At 45.1% G+C, this 25159-nt stretch overlaps 1 protein-coding gene across 2 annotated transcripts in view; it reads left to right on the top strand.

Moving 5' to 3' along the window:
* The window catches only part of Homer2 (homer scaffold protein 2), a 103322-nt gene that overhangs the window by 65512 nt on the left and 12651 nt on the right, over positions 1 to 25159 (top strand). The window contains exons 3-6 of one of the 2 annotated variants that reach the window (XM_034507182.2): positions 6216 to 6347; positions 15475 to 15567; positions 20302 to 20408; positions 23623 to 23779. In XM_034507182.2, the coding sequence (XP_034363073.1) occupies positions 6216 to 6347; positions 15475 to 15567; positions 20302 to 20408; positions 23623 to 23779 (489 nt within the window). Of the gene's footprint in view, positions 1 to 6215; positions 6348 to 15474; positions 15568 to 20268; positions 20409 to 23622; positions 23780 to 25159 lie in introns of both variants that reach the window. The other variant, XM_034507174.2, reaches the window with a different exon arrangement.

Here is a 25159-nt window from a genome sequence, read left to right as displayed (position 1 = left end):
TGAGGGAGGGAGGAGAGAGAGAAAGTAACTGTATGTTTGTCCTTAAACCAGAGGTTGCAAACTCCTTGACCAGCGAGTGATTTATTTTATGGTCTCTTGCAGCTTTTCTGTTTTTCCTTTGTGGCAAGAAACTGTTCCCAGACCCATAGACTATGTAAATGGTTAGTCCAGTAAAGCTTGATTTAAAAACATAGGCTGTCTGTTGGATTTAACCTGAGGACTAGAGTGTGTTGGCCCTTGCCTTAACTAGTGTGTTATGTATTTTTTCTGGTTTTGACTTTTATATAAATAGACTCTCATATGTGTTCTTCGATGATATTCTTTAAAGATATTAGTGCTGTGGTTTTGTGATTCATCTATGTTAATGCCTGAAACCTTGGTTGATTTTCCTGCCAGAGAGCTTTTTATTATGAGTGTGCTTCAGTTCATTATACATTCTGCTGGTGGTAGAGACGGCCGTTGCTAACACTGCTGCTGTGAGCGACATTCCCCACACTCTGTGCAAAGGCGTCTCATGGGCTTGTGCTCAGAAGTGAACTTGTAAATGTTGAGAAGCCACATTTTGTTTGTTTGTTTGTTTGTTTGTTTGTTTGTTTTGAGACAGGGTATCTCTGTATAGCCCTGGCTGTCCTGGAACTTGGTTTGTAGACCAGGCTGGCCTTGAATTCCTAGAGATCCGGCTGCCTCTGCCTTTTGAGTGCTGGGATTAAAGGATGTGCCACCAGCACCCACCCACATCATCATTATTATTATTTAATAGTTTTGCTGACCTATGGCAGCTCCCATTGTTCCATGCCCCCACCCCAAACCTTTGATGGTATCTGACGTATCTTGAATGTGGTGATCATATAATAATGATAACCATTATATAAGGCCACTTCATACTGCTACTAGAAGCCCGAGCTGATCGGTCTGCCCTCAGCCTCAGTCTTTCTAGCCTCCCAGGAGCAGATCATTCTCTTGCCCAGAACTAAGCTGTCCTCGGCCCCTTAAGTTCCCATCTCTTTATCCTGAACCTCAGGCTGTCCCTCCCGCCCACCAGCTGCACAGGGCACTTCACCTACAGCAGATTAACCGGGCTTTCCGGCTGGCTTTGTAGGTGCATGCCTCTAATCTAACACTTGGGTGGCTAAGTCAGGAAGATCTCGAGTTCAGCCTGGGCTACAGCAAGGCACTTTTTCAAAAAACAGAAGCATTGTTTTTTTTTTTTTGTTTTTTTTTTTTTTTTTTTTTTTTTTACAGGATCTTTTTATATGTGTTCACTTTCCTTCCTTCCTTTATGTCTGAGAAAAGTGGGAGCCAATGCTGATTTAGAGTCTCCAAGTGATGCGGAAACCTTCCGGGTACAAATGCAGTTAGCTGGAAGGGACAGACAGCCTGAGAGGGGCAGACAAAGAAGGAGCAGGCCTTACTAGCTGCTGCCGAGCTTGTCTGAAGGACTCAGTCTTAGTGGACAACCAGGTATAGCACAGGGGCTGTCCCCATGTTAGTAGCAAGAAAAGGAAGAAGGTTACAAGGGTGGGGACATTTTGACAGCATGCGCACTGGGGTTGTCACTCTTGATGCTCTTGAAGGTGGATGCTCTGGATTTTCTGGGGGCAGCAGCAGGCAGCCGTCTCGCTTACAGAGATGTCGGTCACTCCTCTGCCACTGATATTTCTCAGTGCAAGTCCCTCAGGTGGTTAAGGCAGGGGAATGGATGCTGTGATACTAAATGGTGGCCTTCCCTGCCACCATTCCTTTTCTTTCCTCCCCTCCTTTCTTCTGGATCTAGGATGTCTCAGAACCTTGGGAGAGCCTATTGGGAGCCAGCCAAGGCATGTAGAGCCTCCAGGGAGCCAGCCAGTGTGAGGAATCACAAGGGCAGTGTGGTAATTGTGGCTTTCAGTTTTCTCCCTCCTGGCTGATGTCCAGCTTGTAGATAAGGGCCCTGGTACTTTGATGCAGCGATGACAGGGAGTGGTAACTACAGAGCAGACCTTTCAGTGAGGGATGAGGAGGATGATGCAGTTCCCTCTGCAAAAATCCTCGTGAGTTCTGCAAGGTCAGCATCTTGTATCCCGAGGACAAACAGACCTCCAGTTACCTGTGGTGGGGGTGCAATACAGAGTGCAATTGTATGGGTGAGAGGAATGCCCTGGAGCTGGAGACAAAGACATGGGACCCAGGAGACCGGGACAAGCTTGGTTCTGGCTGAGTGGCTGGACCCTTCTCTTGGGAGACAGAAGAATAGGAAATGGAGTGAGTCTGGGCTGTGGGCTGTGGTCTGACAGTTCCTTGCTCTCCACTTCCCGTTACATGCTACAGATGGAAGAAGAAACAGATGAGCTGGTGCGAAGTGGGCTGGAATCCCTGCTTTGAGTGAATACATGGCTGTTACAGGACTTGGGGAGCAGCTGAGCTTACCGACAAACTAGACTGGCATGTCTGAGCAGCATCCTTGTGAGAGACTGCGTGTTTCCCATAAACCCTGTAGAATAATGTCCAAGCACGTGGTGAAGTGTGTACCTGAATCTGTGTTGCTTCAGCACGCTGCTGCATGTGAGATTTGTAGCTTCTAGTGGGCCAGTGTGCTCTCTGATAACAAGTAGGAAAAAGAGGACTTTGAGGACAATTCAAGACTTGAACCTAGGACCCTGCACACGTGAAGCAAGCGCTGTACCCAACAGCTGCATCCTTAGTCCCATGAATATGATTTAGGGGCATCAGAAAACTTTACCACGATGAGGGACAGAGAGATGGGACCACTCAGAGCCAAGATGGTGGCCTCTCTCCTGTACACATTTGTCAATTCTGGATACAGGCTGAAGGTTGGGGCTTGGCTCTGGCAGAGTTGCTGCTGGGGGAAGGGAATCAGCTAAGCACTTAGCAGTGGCCAAAGAGATAGACCTGAAACTCAACATGGAGGAGCTTCGACATGGCTGACTGTCCCTTCCCCAACCCAAGACATCTTCTTAATTAACAGTATACAAAAACCAAGCCCCTGACAAGAATATATAATACACAAAAACATGAAAGCCCCAGAGACAGTAAGGAGTGGACACTGGGCTCCTATACACTCTGTCACCTGGGCACTTACTGACTAGGGGCAACTTTAGGCTGTGCACTAAGCTGGGCCCTGCAGAAAGGTTGCTACTGGTGGAGAAACCAGAGGAGATCCTGATGATGACGTGGCTTAAGTGACAGGAGGAGGGACCTGACACATGGCCAGGTTCCCCTTCACAACTTGCTGGCTGGGTAGTGGCAAACAAGGCAGGGGTATCAGGAGTTTAAGGCCAAAGATGCATGGAGTTGAAGGGCCTGCCCTGAGTCCAGGAGTGAACCCGACTGAGCCTCACTGGAGCGGAAACCCAGGCTGGCCCAGTGCAGCCCAGGGAAGAAGGAATTTCTTAGCTACCTACTTTGCCCAGCAGAGGAGAAGGGGAACGTCCCCTGGCAGATGGTCGCATTCTATGGAATCATTGGTATTTCAGCATGAGATTAAAAAATAAATGACTGGACTTGCAGAAAGGCAGGACCATATGCTTAGTCAGGAAGGGGGAACCCAGAAAATGAAAGATTCAGAGATGGTCCAGATGTTAATGTTTGCAGCAAGGATTTTAAAGTAATATAATTAATATATTGAGGAAATAGATGGGAAATGAACAAGACAGGCAAAGAAAAAATATCCTTAGGGATTTAGAAGATTGATTGATTGATTGATTGATTGGCTGGCTGACTGACTGAGACCAGGTTTTGCTAAGTAGACCCTAACTGGCCTGGCGCTCACTCTGTAGACAAGGTTGGCCTCAAACTCAGAGAGATCTACCTGCCTCTACCTCTCAACTGCTAGAATTACAAGTGTGCTCCACCATGCCTGGTCCTAGAATATATTTTTAAAATATCAAATATGCTAGATCTTAAAAACAATTCAATGGAGGTGGGAATGGTGGTGAATCCCAGAACCGGGAAGGCTAAAGGAGGAGGGTCATGCATTCGGTGCTAGTCTGGGCCACATAATAAGACTAACAACTAACTAATCCAGACTCTCCTTCCCTGTCCCTGCCCATCCCCCACACCCCACCTCACAGGGTGCCGAGTGGACAGGTTTAACAGCAGATGGACATCATCAGCCACCAAGATCAGCAAACGAGAAAACAAATCAATTTTAAGCACCCAGACTCGGCCATGGAGAAACAGCTTAGTGGTTGGGAACACGTAGTGCTCTTCCTCAGGACTTGCTGTCAGTTCCAGCACCCGTGTTGGGTAGCTCACAACCACCTGTATCTCCAACCTCAGGGCATCCAATGCCTTTGACCCCCTCAGGCACCTACACTCACAGGCAGCCACTCTCCCCCAACACATATATGTAATTTAATAAAATTAATAAATCTTTTTTAAATGCTCAGAATAAACCAGAGCAAACCAAGAATGCGGAGGCTGGTGGTAATCAGTGTTAACCACGTTAGATGCACTCAGAAGGTCTAAGGTGTAGAACTGAAGTCATGGACAGAGAGGCAAGGAGAGAAGATGGTACAGAAGCAATCTGCAGAGAGAATTTCCCAAAGTTGATGAATTCATAGGTCAGAGAAGCCGAAAGCACCCTCCCCCGAAGCAGGATGACTAGGTCTTGCTCCTGAAATCAACCACCTCTTTGTAAGCAATCCATTCATCACACACACACCTGTCCACTCATCACCTGTACAGATCTTGTCTGCTGAACTTGGGATCTGAGGACCTGAGAGAATGGGCGGACTACAGTCTAATGCTGTAGACAGAAGTACCTCAGTTTCAGTGTGCTTTTACACATGAATGCAACAAAGAAAGCAATAATCCAAGGAAGGTTGTTTGAGTCCTGAAAAACATGTAAATAAACACCAGTAAGCACATACTAGATATTAACAGAGCAGCCCCTTCCCAGAACTTTCTCAGGACAGACCAACTTACACAATTGCTTGGCACGTAGTATAGATTATATGTGGGCAAGCACAAAAGTAAGGCACATGGTCACATCCAGATCCAGGGCACACTGACTAGACTGTTAGCTATGTCTGACATCATACAAGAATAAACATGTCATATAAATTGAATGTAAGTGTTTGTCACATGAAGCACAAAAATCATGTCCAAGAACAAACCAGGGAACAAAATGCACCCGAGGGCAAATGCACCGAGGTAAATAAGGCTCTCTGCCTGTTTTCCTGGAGCCTCACAGTTCCCCATGGCATGGTTCCCCTCAGCTTATTCTCTTACCATGTTCTTTTAACCACTTGCTGGTTGAACAAGTCACTTGACTTTGTTGAGCTTCAATTTTCCCTTCCTTAAAGATAAGATCATATAAAAATACTTTATAAAAATTAGAAATTGTCTAATTTTAAAGAAATATGAGAGTGTCCCTCTTATTGTACTGTGACTAACTCTGGGACAGCCTGTTAGGGGGCAAGTCTGGGAGATGTGTGCTAAACTAGTCAGACTTTATCTACTAACATTCAAGGGACCACTCAGGTGTGTCTGTGATTGACCCATGGGTCATTCAGTACATGATACATTCATGCATGTATTAAAAACGTTTATTGGACATTTATTTTATGACAGCAATTCTGCTAACCAGAAATACAAAATTAGAAAACACATGTCCTACATTATCTTTTTCTCCCAGGGTAGGTTGCCTCTCTTCTTCTTTTTGAGGCCACAGGTGCTAACAGTCAGCACGAGGCTCCTGTGCCCTTCCTTACAGACCCCTGCTTATATATATTATATTATACTAGTATGATCAATCTATATCAATTACCCTCTACCTACTCTCCAAATTGGAATGTCTTCCGCTTCCCCTGGGGATGCAAAGGCCCTCCTGCTGGTGGAAGTATTAACTGGTTTGTCTGGATATCTGAGTGATTTCAAAAGTGGGAGGCTGTGGGGTGGTTCCTCTGGGAATGTGCACACGGCTGGCCTTTAAGGATACTTTTATGCTTTGTATGTTTGGGGCAATAAAACATGAGTTTTGGAAACCATGCTTTTCTTGGGAGAAGTAGTTTCCTATTGATGATGTGAAAGACCCTGTTTTAGATTGTTCTGTTGGTAGGTGTCTGAAATGGCCTTTCTCCTGGTTGTGTGTCTACCCTGGTCAGAACAACTCAGGAACAAATACAGCAGCGGAAGTGCTTGTAGCCACTGGCTTTGTGAGGAGAAGGTTGAAAGGCTGTAGTTAACACTCTCCCTCTGGCTGTTTCCTGCAGGTGATCATAAACAGCACTATCACCCCAAACATGACTTTCACTAAAACATCCCAGAAGTTCGGGCAGTGGGCTGACAGCAGAGCCAACACCGTGTTCGGCTTGGGATTCTCCTCCGAGCAGCAGCTCACGAAGGTATGTGCTCCTTCCCACGGTGGGACAGGGATAATTGGATGCCCCTCCCCTTCAGTAGCCGCCCTTGGTGGTGCTGTGCTGCTGTGGGTGAGGGAGAGCCCTTTCTGAAATAGCAGACTCCATGAAAACTGAGTGGTCTGTGGAGTAAAGAAAGCTCATCAGGCCTGAGACAGTCGGCTGGCCTGGTGGCTCTCTGCGTGTCCACTGGACACTACAGAGTCCAGAAACACAGGGCAAGAAGCAGAAGTGCTGAGGTCAGGTATAGTTAGTTAGTTAAGTTTGTTCTTGGCAGCTATCTGGTCACAGCAGGAAAAAGAGTTAGTAAGTTACCAGGCCATTGGTTATCATGATGACTGTCCTCCTAAACCCTCTCCCACTATGCTATGGGGCAGGGGCAAGGGCGGGCTGGGGCAAGGGTGGGGTGAGGGCAGGGATTGGGGGGTACTGTAGTAGGGAGAAGCATATCAGAGCTCCGCCAACCTGCTGCCCCGCTTGATGAAGCCTTCCAGGATCTGAGGATCCTCCGGCCATCAGACTCTAGCTTCTCCTCATTTGCAGGGTGGCTGCGGGCCCCACAGTTTCCACAGACTTCCTAGGTCTTGAGCAGCATGATGTAAATAAGACACTTGACCAGTGGCTGTCACCTGTGGGTCCCCAACCCCTTTGGGGGTGAGCGACCCTTTCACTGGGTCATCCTTACGTCAGATGTTTACATTACAATTCATAACTGACTGCTCTTCCAGTGGTCCTGAGTTCAATTTCCAGCAACCACAGAGTGGCTTACAACCATCTGTAATGGACTCTGATACACTCTTCTGGTGTTTCTGAAGACAGCTACAATGTATTCACATACATAAAATTAAATAAATAAATCTTTAAAAATTGGAAGAACTTTGTCAGATGAGTGAGGGAGCCCAAGGACCTGGGATAATGGGGGGGGGGGGGGGGGGTGGCAGCAACCTATTCTGAAATGGGGGAAGGGGGTGGGGACAGAGCCATGGTGCCAGAGAGGATCAGTGTGCACTGTGACAGTGAACAAGGTTGCGATGGCCGGGACCTCCTATATCTACAGTGAAGTGGGGGTTTCTGTGGTTTTCAGCCCCACGAGCTGCAGGGTAGGGAGAGGAGATGCTGGAGATTGCCCCGTCTTACCCAGCACTCAGGTCCACATGTTTATTCTTCAGCCTTCATAGATGGCCCTACTGCTGGGCAAACATCAGGTCCTGTTTGGGCCCAGCTCAGCTCATGCTTCTGCCTCTGTCCAGACTCAGAAGTTCCCTGGAGCCCAGGGTAGTTTGAGGGAAGCACTCATAGCTTCCTGGTACAATCCTTTCATTCTGTAGACAAAAGAAGGCAGTGAGGATGGATGAAGGAGACACTTCCATGGAAGAGAATCAAAGGACAACTCCACACAAAAACTAGAACAAACTGTGAATGTTCCTGCCTTGGGGCCTGAAAAGACCTTGATCTGAGCTACTTCCAGTTTCTCCCAGATGAAGAAAATGTCCTGTTATTAAGGAGGAGTGTCCCTTCTTCCTGAGTCCCCAGTCTCTGACAACACTGACGTCTCTACTCTGTGACTATGACCTGCCATCATCACAGAGATTTCTGAGATGAGCTCTCAAATATGTCCTTTATCCAAAAATACTTCAAATCAGCTTTTGCTTTTTCTCTGAAGGGAGCGATTAACCACACACTGATAAATTGCCATGAACTGAGGCTAGCAGCCTCAACAAGGGGCAATTAGCTAGCACAGAGGGAGGACCTGAAGGTTCCTAAGCTTGTGCTGAAGGGCAGCTGTGACTTGGTATTTCTGACTTCTCAGTGCAGACACCCACAGACCTACAGCAGGACCGGAAATCAGACAGTGTGGGCTGGAGAGAGAAACACCAGTGTGGACGTTTTCACTTAAGAACATTTCATATGTCCTTCACTCTCCAACCCCCAGAAAGAAAATAGATACCTTGTTCTTCGCAGCTTCCATTAGAGGGACCCCACTCCACAACCACAGCCCAGGAAGTATGGCACAGAAACTTTCTACTCCTTAGACAGGCTTTCCAAAAATAATAAAAGTTATACATTCCTGGAATGAATGGGGGTCTGTGGGTCCACCCACTGGAGAAGACACAGTTCCTCAGCTTACTGAGGAATGGTGGGAAGCAGTGGGCAAGCTCTGTAAGATGAGGTTCTGGAAAGAGCCTAGCCAAGGTAGAACCAGGTAAAAGGGTGCGGCAGTCATTAAAGTTCATCGTTCTGGCATCTGACCTCACTTTCCCACTGTTCTGAGTTTGCTACCTTCTCACTCACTGCAGACAGAGGAAACTTGTTCTTTAATTAGGGGAATGGCTCAGAATAGAATCTCCACTGCTCCATGGCAGATGCAGCTCAACTCATCTGCATATGTGGTGTTTGCTTTCAGCTCCCATAATTTAATCTGGGGTGGTACTTACCTTAATTGTCAATTTGACATTTATAGAACCACCTGAGAAAGGAGGAGTTGTCTACATTGGGTTGGCCTGTGGGTTATCTCTGTAGGGAATTGTCTTTGTTAGTTAATTAATGTAAGGAGACCCAATCCACTGTGGGTGATACCATTCCCTAAGCAGGGGATCCTGATACAGTATGAGAATGAGGCAGTTGAGCTGAACACAAGCAAGTGAGCACACATTCGTTTCTCTTTGCTCTTAACTGTGGATAGAACCAACTATTTCAAGCTCCTGATGTTGTGACTTCCCCACAATAACATGAAATTGTGAGCTAAAGTAAACCTTTTCTCCTGTAAGGTTTTTTGTTTGTTTTGTTTGTCAGAGTATTTTAACCTCAGCAACAAAAACGAAGCTAGAACAGGGGCCCATGAGATGGCTCAGTCAATGAAGGCAGCTGCCTCCAAGGCTAAAGACCTGAGTTCAAGCCTTGGTACCCACATGGTATAAGGAGAGAAGTCCTGCAAGGTGTCCTTGCCATGGTGTATGTGTATACCCACAATAAATAATAATGGCCCATAACCCGCATGTCCCCTCACATTCCCTTATTTATTCACTGTGATCATAAGAGTAGCACCTACTATCTGTCTCCTCCAGTCATCTAATTTAAGGGCCAGTTTTCTACCTGCAGCCATTCTTTCTGTGTTTTAGTTAGAGTGCTTGTGACTGCAAGTAACACAACATATGACCTCAGTGCTTACATTGATGTCATTAACCTTACTATGCAAAGGTCTGAAGCAGGCTGTTGCTGGCCCTATGTGGTGATTTGAATAAGAATAGCCCTCATAGGCTCATATATTTGAATGCTTAGTCATCAGAGAGGGGCACTATTTGAGAAGGATTAGAAAGATGGGGGGGGGAGTGGCCTTGTTAGAGGAAGTGTGTCACTGGGGTTGAGCTTGGAGGTTTCAAAAGCCCACACCAGGCTCAACACCTCTCTCCATCTGCCTATGGATCAGTATGTAACTCTAAGCTCCTGCTCCAGTACCATGCATGCCACATGCACCCTGCCATCGTGACAGTAAACTAACCCTCCAAAACTGTAAGCAAGTTCCCAGTTAAATACTTTCTTTTATAAGTGTTGCCTTGGTCATGGTATCTCTTCACAGCAATATGACAGTGACTAAGACAGAAGGGTAGGTAGGTGTGTGTGTGTGTGTGTGTGTGTGTGTGTGTGTGTGAGAGAGAGAGAGAGAGAGAGAGAGAGAGAGAGAGAGAGAGAGAGAGAGACAGACAGACAGACAGACAGACAGACAGAGCAGTTTCCCTAGATAGCCCAGGCTTGGCCTCAAATCTGCCGTCCTCTTGCCTTTGATGTCCGAGTACTAGGATTACAGGTGTACATAACTGGCCTTAGCTATGGCTGCTGTGTTGGAGAGAGACTGTTGTGGAGGCAAGAGTGGAGGTGTGACCCATTAGGAACCGATACTACAAACCCAGATCAGAGATGACAGTGGCCTGTCTCAGAACAGCAGCGGGAGTGTCAGAAACTGACGAGATTGGAGATATGTTGTGAAGGAGCACCCAAGCAAACGCTTCCTTCCACAAGCTTTACCTTGGTCTCGGTGCTTGCTTGCAATAACAGTGACTGAGATACCCTGCTTCCACCCTGTTGGCTCTGAGAGTTTGGTGCCTTTTCTTTTCTTTGTTTTTCTTTTTGTTGGCCTTTCCTTTCAAGCTCTAGTCATCCTGCATCCATAGAAGAAAGCAGGAGGAGGCAGAAGGTGGCACCCAACACTTTTCTGAAAAGCAAACAAACCAACAAACAATAGGGATAGACATCTTCCTTGGCCTCCTTGCCAGCCCTGGGTGCCCAGCCTTCCATTCCAAAACAAACAGAATGAGTAATAAAGTAGGTTGGTGAACCTGATCAACCTCTTCCCTCCTCACTGTTTCAGATAACGGTGAGATTCTTCAGCTGATAAAAAGAAAATCCTCAGGTTTTAGTAGACAGGGTTCAGGTCTTCAAGAGCCACCCCACCCCCAAATAGTCATACGTAAGGTCAAGCAGTCTTGTTTTTCATAAATGATGACAGTTTTGATTAAAATTATTGCAACTTTAGAAACGTTAGAAAATGACCTCATAATTTAAAAAAAAAAAAAAAAAAAGCCATGTACTTGGCAGTATATTTCAGAAAACCCTGTTTTAAATATTCTTCAATCCATAAGGTTTGCCCTAGGAAACTGTAAGGAAATTTTGGTGGCATGGTGTATCTACTGCAAGGATATTCATGTAGTATCTTGCTGGGTCGGAGTAAGAAACAGACAAACTAAAATCCAGCATAAGGAAACTGGTTAATGGGACATAGTGACACATCTTTAATCCCAGAACTTGGGAGGCAGAGGCGGACAGATCTCTGTGAGTTCCAGGCTAGCCAAAGTGATATCATGAAACCCTGTACTTTAAAAAAGGAAGAAAAAAAAAAGGAAATTGATTAAATAGCTTCGTGTGTCCTTCAGGATAATATTGTGCAGCAATGAAGATAATTTAGTAGAAGGTCATATAAATGCTTTGAAGTATTAATGCCATATTATTAATTTCAAAATTGGCTATGAAATGAAATCTGCATTATTTCATTTTTAAAAGAAGTGATGAATGCATATATACATATAAAAATAGAGTGGATATTTATCGGTTAGTGCTCATCTCTAGATGATGAGACCATAGATTTTAAAAACAGGTTTTTTCTGGGGCTACTGAGATGGCTCAGCAGGTGTGAGCACTTGCCTCATGCATATTCTCCTGGGTTTGATCCCCAGGACCCACGTCAAAGTGCAGAGAGAGAATTGATGCCACAGGCTATCCCTCCGATAGACACAATAACAAAAAATTAAAACAATATTTTTCTACGCCTACCCACATAGATGCTTTTTAATATAATAAGGGAGAAATATTTGAAAGCTTTAGGCCCAGAGGTGATCTCCAGCGGATGATAACTTTTGGGGTCTTCTGCTCCGGCCTCTGCTCTCTCAGCAGTGGTCTCCCAGATGCTCACGGGGTTTTGGATCACTTCCAGGTTTTCATTATTGTGGCTAATGCTGGGATTATCATCACTATATTGAAGGCCTCTTTTTTCATATTCTCAATTATTTTCTCTGCGGTTCCCCAGGGACTCTCTCACTGTGTCAGTAGGTATGAATATTTTTGTCACTCACAGTATGTGCTTCCAAATCGCTTCTCAGTGGGGCTGTACCAAAACACGTACCAAGGCAGAAAGACCTTGCCAATGCCGGGGTTTAGGATTGTGTTTAGCGTGTGCTAATTTTACAGGCAAAGAATGGTACCTTATTATTTATGCTTCAAATCTCCAGCCAGGCTGAACAACCCTCCTTATACACTGTTTATTTGCTATATTTTGCTCATGAATTTCACCATTTATTTATTGGTGTTTTTATATTTTCCTTTTCATCTTGTGTGAACTCTGTCAAACAGTAATGGTCCTTTTTTATGTTGTCCTCTCCTGGCTGAAGACACTTCCCTGGCGGCTGTTTCTCTTCTGAGTGAGTGGGGACTTTCTTTCTCCCTTTCTTTCTTTCTTTCTTTCTTTCTTTCTTTCTTTCTTTCTTTCTTCTTTTCTTCCTTTCTTTTTTGTCTTTGATTTTTGTTTTTTGTTTGTTTTTTCCCATTCTACATTTAAAAGCTTTGAACCGTTCCATCATCAAACCTGTCACGTCTCTGGTTTTCTTTCATGTCTTCCAAGTTTAGAGAATTACTGCCCTAGCCCTCCAGCCATGGTTTGATAAATGCTTGATTCTGTTTGTACCTAGGACTGATTTCCAAAGTCAGTCTTTTTTCATAACTGCCTTTTAATTCATCAGGAGCTCAGCACGCTTGCGTCCCACTTACCATAGCTGAATAACCTTCCCCAATAATTTCCTGTCCGCCTCTGTCCTAAGCTCACTTTTGTTTAGTTGACAGGACCCAATTCTCATGGCTCATTCTGCACTGTCTATATCAACTGGTAGCATATAGATTTGTTTTGTTTGTTTAGGTTTTTTTGGTTGTTGTTGTTGTTGTTGCCTTTTGAGCTAGGGTCTCATCCTATAGTCCAGGCTTAGAATCCATTGTGTAGCTAAGGCTTCGTGGCTTTCAACTCTGAGTAATCCTCCTGCCTCAGCTTCTCAAGTGCTGAAATTATGGCATGAGGCACTATGCTCAGCTTATAAAAAATAAGTAAATAAATAAACAAAACATTTTAAATGAGCATTTCTTCAAACTGTTATCTGATGCACCATCTGCTTGCAGTACCTGAAGAGGCCAGAAGAGGGCACCAGAACCCCCCCAGAACTGGAGTTGAGCTCTCTTGTAGGTGCTGGGAACGAAAGCCCTGCAGTCTACAAGATCAATAAGTGCTCTCAGCAGCCAAGTCACTCTTTGGCCTCATTCTTCTTTGTTGTTACTTTAAAGCTTTTTTTTTCCTCCTTAAAATTTCCTTTTCAATTTGTGTCTGTTTGAATGTAAACGAAATCCTTTACAGACTTAGAGTTCTTTTGGGAAGAGGGACCAAGTCTTTGCCAAGATTGTTTCCCTTCTCAGGAGGCAGGAGCAAACAGCACACCTGTGCCTGTTCTCTGCCCAGGGCAGGGTGGCATAGTTTTCCAGAAGGAAAGGCGGGGCCTCTCCCCATCATGGTCCTTCAAAGAGGGAGTAGCATTACCCATCCATCCCCAGTTAGTCTCATGTGCTTAAGCAGCAGGTGACGATTTTCCTCTGGCGGCTCTGGCGTGGTCAGGTTTGAAGCCTCGTGTCTGTGGCTTGGTTAGTGGGGCTGTGGCGGGGGAAGCACAGGCTGGAATAGGAAGCATGCCCTTTTCTCCTCACATGGGGTTCTGGGTTTGCCAGCATCTGCTGTCCATCAGGGTCCAGAATGCCGGCGCAGAGGAGAGAGTACCCATAGATGAGCACATAACGGAACCTCCAGAGCTGTCAGGGTCTGGCAGCCTGCTGGCTTTTCCTGTTTCTCAGTGTGGCCATTTTAGCCTTCCTGGATATAGAATGCCAGCATTATCTTCACTACGTCTCTGGTCTAACAGCATACTGCTAATTAAACGCTTGCCTGTCAGTGACTATGAGCCAGTAACTGGTGTGACTGCCCTGTGACTTTAGGATTTTTTTAAAAAGACTCTCTGTTTACTTTAGATTATGAGTATATGCGTGTCTGAGTGTACTTCAGTGCAGTGTACAGAGATGCCAGGAAAAGGTGTTGGGTCTACTGGAGCTGGAATTACAGGTGATGTGAGCCACCTGACCTGGGTGCTAGGAACCAAACTCAGACCCTCTACAAGAGCACTGTGCTCTCCTAACTGTTGAGCCCTCTCTCTAGTCCTTACCCTGGGATTTTTAAATTATGAAAATGTAGGACTGGAGAGACTGCTTAGTGGTTAAGAGCACTGACTGTGGCTCACAGCCATCTGTAACGGGACTCAATGCCCTCTTCTGGTGTGTCTGAGGACAGCAACAGTGTTGTCATATACAAAAAATAACTAACTAAACAAATAAATCTTTTAAAATTATAGAAATATTAAAACATTTTAAAAATAGAGAACATAGGATAATTAACTGGGTATCAGCCAGATGTCAGTTAATTGTGTTGGTTAGTTTTCTCATTGCTGTGACAAATGCAACCTAAAGAAGGGTTTCTTTTGGCTTGTGCTTTGAAAGTGCAGTCTGTAGGTGTAAGGAAGACAGGAGGTGGCTGGCTGGTCCTACAGCATCTGTAGACAGGAAGCAGGGAGATGAATCCTCAGCACGTACACCCTGCCCCCTGGACACCCCGATCCCAGCCCATAGGATGAGACCTGCATTCAGAGTGTCTTCCTCCGCAGTGAAACCTCTTTGGAAGACTATGAAGAAGTGTGCCTCCAAGGTGGTTGCAAATTGAATCAAGCTGACTGTGAAGATTAACCACCAAGTTAACGTTTTATCTTGCTTCACCTTTCTTGCTGAAGCATTTCAAAGCAAATTACATGATAATTAAACAAAATGCCTATTTATGGCATTTTGCTGTTTTGTACCTAAAGCTTCCCCCTAACATTTTAGGAGTCTGTTTTGTTGTTGCTGTTGCTGCTGCTGCTGCTGCTGGTCTGCCATGGTGATAATGGCGTCAATATGACGGGGTCTCATTGTTTATATAGCAGGCTGCCCTAGACCTCTTTATGTGCCATGAGCTGGCTTTGAACTTCCAATTCTCTTAGCGCAGCCTCCCAAGTTCTGGGGTTCCAGGTGTGCACACCACAGCCAGCCTTGTTTCCCTTTTTCATGGCATTACCTTACAAGCTCTTGAATGCCTCCAGAGGAGTTTGTGGACTTTCCCCGTGGGTCCCTTCTGTGGAGAAGCTGTATTTCTTGTGATGTCTTTGTATTAATTACTGTTAATCAGAGGGTTTTTAAATCCGTGCTTCCTCTCGGTTACTGCATCCAGCTCGTATCAGCAACTCTGAAACTGGTTCCAGTCTGACCGTGACCAGTGGTGTTTATTAGAAAAAGGGATTTTTTTAATCTTTATTTTCTTCTAATGACAGAATTTTTCTGCCATTTGTACAGAATTTATAGGCTTACCATGGATACAAAATAATAAAGGTGGGTACTGGATATGGCCATGAATAAGAATAAAGTAATCCTAATGACTGTTCTATATGTTCAGTTCGCAGAGAAATTCCAGGAGGTAAGAGAAGCTGCCAGGCTAGCCAGAGACAAGTCCCAGGAGAAGACGGAGACCTCAAGTAATCATTCCCAAGTAAGTAATTTGTCCCAGAAATACATCTGTGTGTGATCAGTAATTGAGATTCCTTGTTCCTTGTCATTCCTGGCAAGAAATGGGTAATTTTAGCACAGGATATTCTGAAGGCATTTTTTTTTTTCAACTATTAGTCTGCTCTTGGCGAGATGCAAGTGGCATATCTTGATGAGACTCTGGAATCTCTAAGGTGTAGTACTGTAATTTTGACAGAAAGCTATTGATACAATCAGAGTTGCCTGTTCCTGGCCCAGGAAGAACTTCTGCAGTCACTGTATTTAAAGGTTAGCCTGTGGCTTTGTGGTACAGTGCTTACTTAGCCTGCTCAGGACCAGGATTTATTCCCAGCGTTTCAAAGCGGGCAGGGCTTGGTTAGCACACAATGTCTGCATTGAGGCGTTTGGTGCTAGGTCAGGGTTGCTGTGCTTTCTTGAACTCTAGCAGCCTTGAAGACAGACAGTGTTTAAATGTGATCGGTAAGTTTACTGATTGTTGGGAAGTCCGTACTCACTAGGCAGGTCCCTCCTGCTCACTAGGGAAAATGCTTGATACCAGAAAGTGCCAAGCCTCTCCCTGTCTGAACAAAAGGCAGATGGAAGATGGCGTTCTTACAGTTCTAAGTCTGGAAAGATCCAGCTTTGCCAGGATTTGAGTAGTCTGTCTGCTTAAAAGCATGGCAATAATGGCTATAAAGGACCCATTTTTAACCTGAAATTAAAAAAAAAAAAATACCAGCATATCTGATGTCTTTGTTGATAAGCAAAGGCTTAGTCATCATATAGGTAGGAGCAGGGAAGAATCCAGAGTTGGGATTTGGCTGAGAATGATAGTCGAGCCGGACAACCTGAATGTCTGCCTTGTACACTTGTGTATCAGGTATGGAGATAAGTCTGGAGACACTGAGATCTGGAATTCTCCATTATTCATCATCCATCTCATTAACTGGGTGGTCAGTAGCCTTCGGAGTTGTTATATGACATGGGTAAGATGCGCAGGTACTGAGGAAGGGTGTGTCTCACAAGGCTGCTGGGGGATGGGTAGCATAGCCTGGGTAGCTGTGGTCAGAAAGAGGTCAGCTCCAAGGAAAGAACCAGGAAGACTGAGCATCTGAAATAGCCATGTCTGGCACTCAGAACTGGACCCTGAGTCACACAGAAAACCAGAAGCCTAGGAAGCCAGGGAAACGAGGTCAGCAGCAGGAGTCCTGGGAAGGAGTAACCGCAACATCCCAGACCCGAAGGTGGAACAGAGTCACTGATGATGACAGCCACCCGGGGCCTGCGTTTGCCAGCAGACGTGGTGGCTGGGATGATTGGCACAGGCAGACCTGGGTCTGTCTAGACTTAGACACTCATTGGGCTTGCCATAGAAAAGATATTCCAGAAGGAGCTATGGACTGAATATATGCTAGGCTTCTGGTAGATATGAACTTTAACTAGTCCTTGATCCCAGTGACAGTTTTAGTGTGATAATTATTGAGTAATCATTGAGTTCTTGAAATGGAAATGTAGGTAAAAACTAGTTTTTTTTTTTCATTTTTAAAAAATTTGCTATATGTTTGCGTGCGTGTGTGTGTGTGATGTATTGGGCACAGTGCCTGAGGAGACCAGTAGCATCAGATCACTGGAGCTGGAGTTGCAGGCTGTTACAAATCACCTGATGTAAACCACGTGTGCTAGCAATTGAACTGGGGTCCTCTGGAAGAGGAATATGCATGCTTTGTTGTTTGTTGTTTTGTTTGGGGGACAAGATTTCTTTGTGTAGCCCTGGTTGTCCTGGAACTTGCTCTGTAGACCAGGCTGGCCTTGAACTCAGAGATCCCCTGCCTCTGCTCCCTGAGTGCTAAGACTAAAGGCATTTCGCTTCACTGCCTGGCTGTAATGCCACCCCGTGGGCATTTGTAAAGGGTCCACTCACTCTGCGGAAACGGTAAAAAGAGTTCTAATACACTGCCTTTTCCTGAATACCACATCTTGTAGTGATAACTTTATACTTAAATGTCTGCATGTAATTAAAAAGTTTTGCTTTAAGACTATCTTGTGGGATAAATGTACCTAATAAGACATTAGATAGAAATGAGATTTTTTTGTCCGCTAAGCTTTAGTTTTTATTCATCCTTCTGATACTTAGTTGTATGTTTTTCTTTTTCTGAACCATCAGCTGAATCTTTTCAATGAATGAACACTCTGACCAAGTTTTCCAAATAGTTGAAAACCTAAACAGCCGAATTACAAAAACACTTATTGTAGGGTGTGTGTGTGTGTGTGTGTGTGTGTGTGTGTGTGTGTGTGTGAAAGAGAGAGAGAGAGAGAGAGAGAGAGAGAGAGAGAGAGAGAGAGAGAGAGAGAGAGAATGAATTACAACATAGCAGACTGTCAAGAAAGAACTAAAGCTCACCTGCCCTTTGGCTAGGACGTAGCTCAGTGGTAGAATACTACCTAATATTGCCTGACAAGCACAAGGCCCTGGGTTCAAGCCCCAGCACTGGAAAACAAGCACAGAGCACATGCCGTATCAAGCACAAGATAAAGTGGTAGTTCATTACACCTTTCTAGTACTTTTTAATTCTTACTCCTTTTAACCTTTTTAAGAAAATACTTTGCAAGTCATGACCATTTCCTCCTGGTTTCCAGTATTCCCTTTTAAACCTTCTGTAATGCCCAAGGAATATTCCAATTTCATCATGGCTTACTCCCCTGACTCCTTAGAATTTGAGACAGCCATGGTTTTTCTACTTTTTTTTTTTTTAACTAACATAAATACCATGGTGATGAATGTTCCTGCCTATCTTTGAGCATTTGATTGCTTCTCTGCAGGATAAATTCTGGAAATGGAAACATGGGTGAGGTGTGGGCATTGAAAGCATTGAGGTGTTCTGTGCTCTTAGCCTCCAGTGATGTTCAATCCCGACTCCCACTAGCAGTGAGTGAGGCTTTGCTTCCCACACCTCACTGAGAGAATTTGTTGATTTAACAGATGAAAAGTGTATCTCCATTGGAGTTTTCCATTTTTAGTGACATTAAATGTTTTTATACTTATTGATGATGTACGTTTCTTCTTTTGCAATTATCAGTAGTCTTTCTTTACTTTTCAAAAGAGTAAAGTATTCAAATATTGATTTCTAAGGGCTGTACAATTTTTAATGTAGTATTAAATATGTAATAATATTTTTACTAATTCTTTGAGAATTTCACACAATGTATTCCTTCCATATCCACTCCACCTCCCTCCCCACTTTTCTTCCTTCTTTCCTTTCTTCCTCCCCTTCTTTCTTTCTTTGTAACCCACCAAGTCCAGTTCTTGCTGCCTTTACACTCTTAGATGTGAGGCTGTCCACAGGAGCATGGCTGACCCACCGGGGGACACATCCTTAAAGAGCTGATGTCCTCCTCCAGAAGACATCAGCTATCAGTAGCTCTTCCATCAGGGTAGCAGCTCCTGAACCCCATCCTCCATGATAGAACATTGCCTGGCTTGACCATGTGCAAGGCTTGTTCAGACAACCACAGCTTCTGGCTTTGCATACTTCTTAATATGTGAAAATTTTAGACATAGACTATATGATTTTAGACATAGACTACATAATGAACTTCCATGACCAGTTGTTTTATTGTAGCCCCTATGCCTACTCCCTATCCCATGTTTTAAAGGAATTCCAGGGTATCTAAGTACATCCAAAAGTATTTTTTAAAAAGAGGATTCTTGGGCCAGCGAGATAGCCCCCAGGCAAGAGCCGTGGCCATGAATGCCAAAGACTGAAATGACATAAGTTCAGTCCAAGGAACATGCAGTGGAAGAAGAGAATGGATTCCTGGAAGTTGTTCTCTGACACACACACACACACACACACACACACACACACACACAAATCTTCATTTTAATTTTTAAAAAGTGACTCAAGATTTTCAACATGGAAAAGGTCTTTAAATTTTACTTTTAATGCCTGCTGCATTTGCCCCAGGTTTCTGTTTGCATTTGAATTTTGTTTACACCTCTTTTGTAATGCAGAAATTTAGGTTAGTCAAATTTATACCCTGGTCTCTTCACACCCCCTCTATTTGCCTTTATGCCTGTTGGAGGCTAAACAAGAGCTAAGATCTTATTCAAGACCAGAGGAGGTTTTTCCTCCTTGTGGCTTTTAAAAGAAAGCACTTCAGGATGTTAGTAAGAATGCCAAGCAGCATGAAGAAGCGAGCACCCTTACCTGGTTCCTGGTTTTAACTAGTATATTGTTCTAACTCTCCATAGCCTCAGGATCTGTCCATCTGTCTGTTCTTATTTTTGACACTTTCTAGATCCTGGAGGATACCATACTCCTTAGTCTCTATTGTTTATACTAATTCCTTTGTCATTTGTGACTTCTGTCCTGGGGTATTTAAGGAGACCAGATACTCAAGTTTGGCAGGGATTGAACATAGAAAATAAGAATGTAAAGTTTTAATTAAAATCCTCTGAGTGGTGGCCCAGGTATCATCTGGTCAGTAAATCACAATTTACCAATGCTATGTGGAGTGTTCGGGGGGGGCCTTGGGCCCTGTGACTGATTGTCTTGGTCAGCCTTTCTGCTGGTTAGTCTACATTGCGTTCTGGTGCAATGTGTGGGTTTGTCCAGACTCATAAACTCATATTTTCTCATTATGCATAATTTGCTGCCAATGTAAGGACAAGCAGTAACATGTGAAGATAATTCACTTTGGCCAGGAATCTGGGTGTGAAACCCCATCTTCCACTCAGGCATCCAGCGTCAATGGGACGGACGACGAAAAGGCCTCCCACGCGAGTCCAGCCGACACTCACCTCAAGTCTGAGAATGACAAGCTGAAGATTGCTTTGACACAGAGGTGAGGTTGCTTCAGAAGCCACACACTCTGCTCCCCATGCTGTGTTTCCTGAAGGCCTTTCCCACAAGGCAGGGTCCTGCTCAGAGCATCACATTCTCCCTCCTGGTCAGAGGAAGACCAAATGGCTTCGTCACCTGTCTGTGTCAGTGTCAACCGGTGTCAGTGAGCATGTATGAGCCTGTTAGTGTAGGGCGTGTGTATGGAGATATAATTACATGTGAATGTGTGTGAGAATCTGCTGGATCTCTAATTGTGTTTTGCTTCTGAAGAGGAATACTTAACCATCTCTGACAAGAAAGAGTCTTAAACATCTATTTAAGAGCCCAAGAAACAGTGTTTTTTTTCCTCTGAGGAGCCCACACCCACACTCTGGGTATGCCCTGGACCTTTCTGTTAGCCACTGTGTTTCAATAAACTCCAATTCTACTTTTAAAGAAAGTCTAAGAAATTATTAAAAATAGTATGAAATTACACACAAAATCATTAATAGTCCTGTATATAAAAAAGATGGGATAGTATTTAAAGAAGAGGGTTTCTCATAAACTAGAACCATAAAATACATGAAGACACAGATGGTGAGAAATGTCCAGGATGACAGGAAGCAAATGGTGTTGTTTTGAAACAGGGTCTCAGCATGGGCAAGCCTGCAGCTCACTCTGTGCCTGAGCGTAGCTTTGAACCTTGAGTGTTTCTGCTTCTGAGTCACACGTCTGGGATTGTAAGCATGCATCACTCTAAAGTGATTTTTGAGGGTCACAGATAAATAATGTAACATATGGCATATTTCTTGCCTTTGATAATTTATATAGGGATAAAAGAGGGACAAAATTTATGGAGACCAGAGAGGTAACTCAACAGTTAAAGAGTGCTTGCTGCTGTTACAAAGACCAAGTCCACCGACAAAACCCACACTGGGCAGCTCACAATCGCCTGTAATTTCAGCTGCAGGGGATTCAGCATTTCTTTGGCCTCTGAGAGCACAGCACATGTATCATACACATGCATGTGCACACGCATGTGGGCTCACAATGCACGCATACACAGAAATACACAAATCTTTAAACATATGTATAGTTAACACACAGCTCTACATACTTATTACATAGTGTGACATCCAGTAAATACAGTATGTGGTGCTCAAATCGGAGTCAGCAGTCCTTCACTTCAAACACAGGTGGCCTTTAATTGGAAGTTGTAAGGAGCTGTGTCGTTTGCAAGATACTAGTTTCTTCTGTGTGGTTCTGTATGTGAGCATGATCCCCGTAGTGATATCAAGAAGACTTAAATTTTAAATAACACAAGCTATTCTCTGTTTCTGGGCTTTCAGCCCTGGCTGAGAGCTTCAGCCAGATGCCCTTAGTCTCCTCTTCCAAGCTAGGATGATTCTCTCACCAGACTTCCCCATGGAAGAGCCGTATCACCTTCAGGCCCATCCTGTCTGGATTCTCCCACTGAACTATAGACACTAGGCCCAGTTAGTGAAGTGACTCCCTGCCTGCCCAAGGTCACACAGGCTAAACACAGGCCTTCCATCTCCCTGCACTGCCTCCTTTGCTAGAATCTCTTCAGCCAGACACAGCCTCAGCCGGAGCCCCCTGCACTTCCAAAAAACTGCCACTCACTGCCCCAGCCCAGCATCCTGGCTGCTGTGTGGAACTTGATTCCTGTGATCTGACCTAGAAATTCCAGAAAGCACAAGAGGTCTTTAGGTCCCTCCTTCTGCACCTGGATGCCGACTGTTTTCTAGATGCTTCAGAGACAAAACTGACCAGTCTCTTCTCTGGCCAGGTCACTGTGAGGACTGTTTTTGGCTGTTTAAAACTCACAGTGGGATGCCCCGATAAAAATATTCCAATCCTAAAAATAAATGTTTTCAACTCCAAGTCCAGTCAAAGTGAGTCAGAGGAAAAGTCATGAAGCCATTTCCCTAGATCTGCTTAATTCTTAGTTGTCTCCTCTAAAACGTCATCAGATAAAAACATTTTACTGTTTTTTTTTTTTTTTTTAAATTCAGTATGTGGCATTTAAAACTGAGAGCACACAGTTCATGGTCACATCATAGATTCAGGAGGTTGTTGGTAGAAAGATAACACATTGTTCACAGACATAATTGTATATATTTAAATTTTTTCTTTAAGTCTTTAGAAAAAGGACACTCCTTTTCTTTGGGCAATTTTTTTTTATGTATGGTACTTTAATGAGTGTGTGTATGTGTGTGTATGTATGTGTATGCATGTGCATGCATGTGGGTGCATGTACCTACCTGTATGTACAGAAACCAGAGGGAGAGGTTGGTGTTTCTGTCACTTTTCACCTTATTTTTTTAAGTCACAGTTCCTTGCTGAACCTGAAGCTCACCGTTTGTCCGGGCTGACTCTGCATCCAGTTTCTGTAGTCTATCTGCCTCCGCCCCTCAGAGCTGGAGTTACAGGCACGTGTGGCTGTGCCCAGCCTTTACATGGGTGCTGGGGATTTGAACTCAGACCTCTTGCTTTCATGACAACCATTCTTATCCAGTGACCCATCTTTCACCTCCTTTTGTTGTTTTGTTTTGTTTTGTTTTGTTTTGTTTTGTTTTAGACAGGGTCTCCCAGGAACCTTGGCTGTAACTTACAGAGATCCTCCTGCCTCTGCCTCCCAGCACAGGGGTCACAGGCACACACCACTGCCTCTGGATGTTTACATCAGTGCTATAAGTCAAACTCAGGTCCTCATGCCCCTGCGACAAGCCCCTTAGGACTAAGCTGTCACTCTGCCTGTCAGTAGAACTTCCCTTGGGTTTGTCCTGTCCAGCTCTGGTCCATCAGTTCAGGTCACTTCAGTGCTGTGACCATCTGGCTCTCAAATAAGAAAATGAAAGCGGGGTTAAGGGCAGTAATAACTGAGGGAAGCCTGGCTCCTTTGGTTTGAAATGTCTTCCTCACTGAGCACTGAGGTCAAAGCTGAGACAGGGTGCAGTATGAGCTCTTAAGAATGGCTCTATCCCAGCCCCTCTTCTAAGGCAACTTTTAAAGAAAAGAAGTGGGTGAACTTACATGTTCACACTGGAGAGACTCCTGGCAGCTGACTGACTGGTAGACAAGAGTCTGAGCTTCCCTCGGGGGTGGGCCAAGGGATGGCCAGCCTCCCACTCCTCAGCAGATGGAGGTGCCACCGGTGTGATGGGATGGACATCACTCCTAATATGTGTCACCACCCCGGTTCACTCTTCCAGTGCTGCCAATGTGAAGAAGTGGGAGATGGAGCTGCAGACCCTGCGGGAGAGCAACGCCCGGCTGACCACGGCGCTGCAGGAGTCGGCGGCCAGTGTAGAGCAGTGGAAGCGGCAGTTCTCCATATGCCGAGATGAGAATGACAGACTCCGCAGCAAGGTGGGCTCGGCAGCCGGCAGCACGGAGGGCCGGCTGGAGCGGGCAGAGGAGATGAGCCACCGGAAGCTCTTTTCCCCCTCTCTGCCTTCACCCCACAGGCAGGAGACAGACATTTTTATCTTCTTCAACACCCCATCTTCATGCCTTTCTTAGTAGGACTTCAATCATGGAAAGTATTGACTTTGAATTCCTGTTGCTAAGGAAAAGATAAGTGAGCCAGAAATCCCTGTCAAGGGTCCCCCTACCCCTGCTGGGCTGGCCTTCTGCTGTAGGTGGGCTTCTCATGCCATCTCTGTGGCTTGGGCTTTTCAGTAGAGAGAAGGGAACCCAAGGACAAATGAGAAATTGGTCCAGGAAGTGTTGTGTATATTTCCAGAGACCCGCTCTCATCCAAATCATGATTTCTAAAAATGTAAATTTGGAAGCCAAAAGAGTAATGTCTTTAGAGAGGAGAAAGGTGGAGCCGACTGCTGAGTGACATCTCTGTTGTCTTTCTTTGATCACTGAGAGTTTAGATTTTATTCAGATTTTCCCTGTGACCAGCTCTATTGTCTCATGTGATCTGCTCTGCAAAGCACTGACATGGTACTGTGAGAGCCCAAGGATGCCCGTGTAAACGGCCTTGGTTTTCTGTTTAGACTATGATGTGTGAGCCCATTAACCTCTGACTGTGAACACACAGGGCTTCAGAGAACACTCCATAAGTGCAGGATCTCGGGGGACATGTTTCTTGACCCACATGTGTCACTTGCCCTGACTGGCCCAGGCAGAGCCAACCACTGTGGTGGAGCCCCACGTCACCTCCTTCCTCAGGCACTAACTGTTCACAGAGATGCCGCTTGTCATTTCTATTTTCCATCCCTGTGCCGAATGTGCTGACAGCCAGGGCACCAGGCCAGGTGCTGACTCTGCATGTTCCTATCTGAGCCCTGGCTGATCCTGCCTGCCGGAGGGATCGATTGCTCCTCCTTTTCAAGCAATGGATGGATTTCTCCCTCTGGTCTGAGTGTTAGCCAAAGGCAGCACTGAGGTGTAGGCTAGTGTTACCGGAGCAGGCTCCCTGGGAGGGTGCGAGCCTCTCTCAGAGGAACTCTTCAGGTGCTTGATTCCTAGGTTGGAGGTGTTGGCTGGGACTCCGTGTGAGCTGGAACTGATGGTGAGAAAGGCCTATGTCAGAGACTGGCATCGTCTGCTTTTGGATGGTTTAGTGGTTCCACTCCCGCCCTCCACTCTGCACACACATTTTGGGTTTCCAAGAAATGCTGAGCAGCTGATGACAGTGTTAAGAGACAAAGGCTCTATTTTGTCACTCTGTTTGGTTATCCTTTCTTCAGGATCAGACCCAGGAAAAGATGCAGTCCTGGGGTTCCTGGGGTTCCT

The sequence above is a fragment of the Arvicanthis niloticus genome, chromosome 1 (genome assembly GCF_011762505.2).
Source record: "Arvicanthis niloticus isolate mArvNil1 chromosome 1, mArvNil1.pat.X, whole genome shotgun sequence".
Lineage (NCBI taxonomy): Eukaryota > Metazoa > Chordata > Mammalia > Rodentia > Muridae > Arvicanthis > Arvicanthis niloticus.
Note: the sequence above shows the minus strand (reverse complement) of the source record. Positions and strands in the feature narration are given on the sequence as shown.